This window comes from Emydura macquarii, unplaced genomic scaffold, assembly GCF_026122565.2.
Source record: "Emydura macquarii macquarii isolate MOO-44397 ecotype Brisbane River unplaced genomic scaffold, CSIRO-AGI_Emac_v2 contig_3119, whole genome shotgun sequence".
In the NCBI taxonomy this organism is placed as follows: Eukaryota; Metazoa; Chordata; order Testudines; family Chelidae; genus Emydura; species Emydura macquarii.
In genome coordinates this window covers 1-4,218 of record NW_027133256.1, presented here as the reverse complement: position 1 = coordinate 4,218, position 4,218 = coordinate 1, and the positions used below count along the sequence as shown (strand labels likewise).

General features: G+C 50.6%; 1 protein-coding gene across 1 annotated transcript; it reads left to right on the top strand.

Annotated features, from left to right (window-relative positions):
- Positions 1-958: 958 nt before the first annotated feature.
- Positions 959-4,159, top strand: LOC137141836 (major histocompatibility complex class I-related gene protein-like; the record flags this gene model as incomplete). The annotated part of the gene is made up of 3 exons (XM_067530920.1): positions 959-1,219; positions 2,593-2,868; positions 3,881-4,159. Coding segments are annotated over 3 exons (816 nt in total), but the record flags the coding sequence as incomplete, so codon positions are not given.
- Positions 4,160-4,218: the final 59 nt, after the last annotated feature.

Sequence of the window (4,218 nt, the reverse complement as noted above, 5' to 3'; positions counted from 1 at the left end):
AAAAGACGAGCAGGATCTTATTCTGGGGGACACGGCGATACACCGCATTTATTGTACATGGAAGAATATCGAAAAGCAGCCCCATTCACACACACACACTCATAAAGTTCTGCAAACTGGTTTGATGTAATTACCAGTCCTTTTATGTGTTACTCGAGCCGGCCTAGTGACCAACTAGACTGGGCAGGAGGAGGGAGCCAGGCCTCAAGTCCGATTCTGCAATTGTCATCTTGGAGCAGGAGACCCAGAGCTTTACAATCTCACCTATTCTTTTATCAGTTGTAATTCTGATGTGAGTCTGAGTCCTGCTGCGTCACGCTGCCTCAGGGCTCCTGTGTGATCATTGATCACCCGTCCATTGCAGACCTGACTTTCATCTTGTCTTGACTATACTTTGTTTTTGTTCTTTTCCTTCTGGGGTGGAATCCTTGCTTTTTCAGGGATTTGTCTGCATTCTTCAGCCTTTAAGATGGTACTTGCATTTCATCAGGACAGGCTGGTGTTGGAGACTGATCCCATCACACACACACACCCTTCATTCACACTTCTTGTTCACATATCTAAATGAAATTACACAGTAGACACCTGAAAACAAGTTTCATCAAGAGTATAAAATGGAGTACATTATTCAAGATGGAGTTCCAAATTTACAATATGCAGTCCCGTGGGACATTGGTTGTAATAAAAGGACAAGCTATTAAACAGAGTTACGGAGTTCCTTTAGTTATGACATTAAAGAACAGATACATCATCTCCTAATACACGCACAGCGTGATTTTATGAATGAATCAATTAGTGTGGTTTTAGTGTGTGTTATATAGACGATAAAGACCATTCATCTGTAATATAAATTCAATACATTTTTATCTCTCTGTACCGCTACTCCCTCTTCTTGTCCCCTGGCCCTGAGCAAGGGAGGAAGCCGCTGCATGACTCAACCTCTCTCCTGCTGTTTTAGGGCAATACAACCTGGCCGTGCTAGTCACAGGAGTCATCAACGAAGATGGGACCCATCATTACTTCATGATCGCCCAGCTGGATGACGTTAAGATCGCGTACTACAGCAGCAACACGCGAGAGGTCAGACCCACCCAGCAGTGGGCGGCACAGGCCGTGGGCGCTCAGTATATCAAGGAAAAGACCTGGGAGTTCTGGGGGCACGAGGAGGGCTCTAATGTCGAGACCCGGAGGTGGATGCAGCTGTACAACCATACGGGCGGTGAGCGTCTGAGAGTTATTGTTATTAATGGACATGAGGGAGCTGCCCACTCAGAATCTATTCCATCAGGGATCGGGGCCTCGCTGAGCGAGGTGCTGCCCAAACTGGAGCTGGCTGGAAAATGGAGTTTTCTTTTTTCAAAAAATTTGGTATTCCCGGAAGTGTTTGCATTGCCGATGGGAAGGAAAAGTCAGAAATGTGAGGTTTCCATGGGAAGGACATTTTTGAGAAATTCCATCTTGGGAGAATCCCAGGCAGGTAGCCAGGCAGCACTGGGAGCTTCCCTTTCAATTTCCCCAATAGAAAACCGACATTTTCTGGCAAAATTGAAAATTTCTCATGAAAAAAATTAATTTTGCAGAAACAGCCTTTCCCAAGGCAAACAAAATGTTAGGAGCCATTAGCAAAGGGATAGAAAATAAGACAGAAAATATCATAAGGTCACTATATAAATCCATGATACGCCACACCTTGAATCCTGCATGCAGATCTGGTCGTCCCATCTGAAAAAGGGTAGAGTGGAAATGGAGAGAGTGCAGAGAAGGGCAACAAAGATGATCTCGGGACTGGAACGGCTTCCATGTGAGGAGAGACTAAAAAGATTAGGTGTTTTCTAAGAAGTTGAGCTTAGAAAAGAGACAGCTAAGGGGGGAAATGACAGAGGTCGATAAAATAGTTACTGGTGTGGAGAAAGTGAATAGAAAAGAGTTCTTTACCCCTTCCCATAACACAAAAACCAAGTGTCAACCAATGAAATTAATCAGCAGTAGGTTTAAAACAAACAAGGGGAAGTCTTTTTCACACAACGCACAGTCAGTCTGTAGAACTCATTGCCAGGCGATGTTGTGAAAGCCAAAAGTATAAGTGGGTTCAAAAAAGAACAGGAGAAGTTCCTGGAGGATAGACCCATCAGTGGCTATTAAACAGAATGGTCAGGGACGCAACACCATGCCTGGGGTGACCCTAAACCTCTGCCTGCCAGAACCCGGAGGGGAAGACAGGTGGGTCACTCCAAATTTGCCCTGTTCTCTACACTGCCCTGAATCTCTGGTGTTGCCCACTGTCAGACCTTGGTCTCCCCCCATATGGCAACTCTTCTGTTCACTGGTGGAGAGACTCCAGGAGCTCAGGGACTGTCCGGCAGGATTCCAGCTCCTCAGACCTTCTCGTGGTTCTGCTCTGAGCCCTCCTGCTTATCAACATCCTCCTGGGGTTGTTAGCTAGCTCAGATTGGGGCCTGCCACACGGTCAGAGATGGTAAAGTGCCGGTGTCACTGTCCGGCCGAGCGCCCCCTCTGAACCCACCCACCCCACAGACACGTTTCTCTGATCTCAGTGCACGGTCTGAGCTCTCTCGCTCTCCTTTCATGCAGGGATTCACAGCTCGCAGATTCACGTCAGCTGTGCCCTGAGCGGCCAGGCCCCCGTGGATGCAAGGTACCAGTACGCCTACGATGGGAGGGACTTCATCAGCTTTGACAACCAGACGGGGACGTGGGTCGCGGCCGTGCAGACGGCCTTTGCCACTAAGCAGCGCTGGGAGAAGGACAAGATCTGGATTCAGTTTGTCCGGCAGTACCTGCAGCATGAGTGCCTCTGGACCTTGCGGAACCTGGTGCAGGAGGGGAGGACGGTGCTGGAGCAGCAGGGTGAGTGAGCAGCGGGGAGCTGTCATGGGGAATGGGTGATGGGGCACAGTGTCACCAGTGGGACTTGCCCAGGTCCAGAAGAGGCAGTGTGGCCTAGTGGATAGTGCCCTGGACTGGGACTCAGGACACCTGGATTCTAGTCCCTGTTCTGCCATGGGCCTGCTGGGTGACCTGGGGCCAGTCCTTCCCCCTCTCTCTGCCTCAGTTTCCCCATCTGCACAATGGAAATAACGATGACGACCTTGTTAGTAAAGCACTTTCAGATCGACTGATGGTGAGAGCGATGGGTCATTATTACAGCAGACAGGTTATTAGCTGGTGCTGGGCATCTCCATTTTGCAGGGCCTGTCCCATTGGCTTCCGACTCCCTCAAATTTCCCTTTTTGGGCTGAAATGTTCCAGCTCTGGGTCATGAGTTGATTTTTTGGAAGTGGGATCTGGAGAAGGCCCAGCTGTTTGTCAGTGTGAAGGAGGCAGGGTGGGGGAGGGGGATGTATTTTGTGATTATTATACAAAGAAAAACTTGTTTTGAGTTTCTTTCGCCCAGCGCTGGCACCTCATGGAATGTGACAGGGACTCGGGGCAGCGTGATAAAGGGATTTAAGGGCCCGACATTGCAGATAGGGGCCTGTTGGGGTTTTCAAACAGGCGCCTGGCTCCCTGTGCCATCATTAGCATTAGGCACCGAGGGGCATTTGGAAATCTGTCCCCTAAATTGCACACACCTGTTTGGATGGCCCAGTGACAACCTGCCTGGATGTAGTCGTGTTATAGCACGGGATAGTGCACAGCAAAGGAGACCCGGGCCCAGATCTGTGCTGGTAACCACCCACATTGATTTCAGTAGGGGATTTACACCAGATTAACTAGCTCCATTCACAAATCAGTGTAAATGGGTGCAAACCTGATCTCACCCACACGTGAATACTCGACACACTGGTAGGCCTGTGTCTCCTGTGTGTTACATGGTCCCAGCCCTGGCATGTGGCTCACACGCTGTGTCTCTCCCCAGTACCTCCTGTGGTCTCAGTTTCCCGCAGAGACACCCCCAGCGGTTTTGTCACCCTCTCCTGCCGCGTCAGTGGCTTTCACCCACGTCCCATCCACGTCTCCTGGGTGCGGGATGGAGAAGACATCCTGGTGGAGACAGACTCCAGCGGGATCCTGCCCAACGCCGATGGCACCTACTACACGCAGTCGTCCCTGGAGATCTCCCCGCAGCAGGAGGACAGGCACCGCTACGCCTGCCGGGTGGAGCACAGCAGCCTGTCAGAGCCCACGCTCGCCTGGGGTAAGGGGGGGGTGACTGGCAGGGCCCGGAGGTGGGGCACAGCCCTGTGGGAATCATAG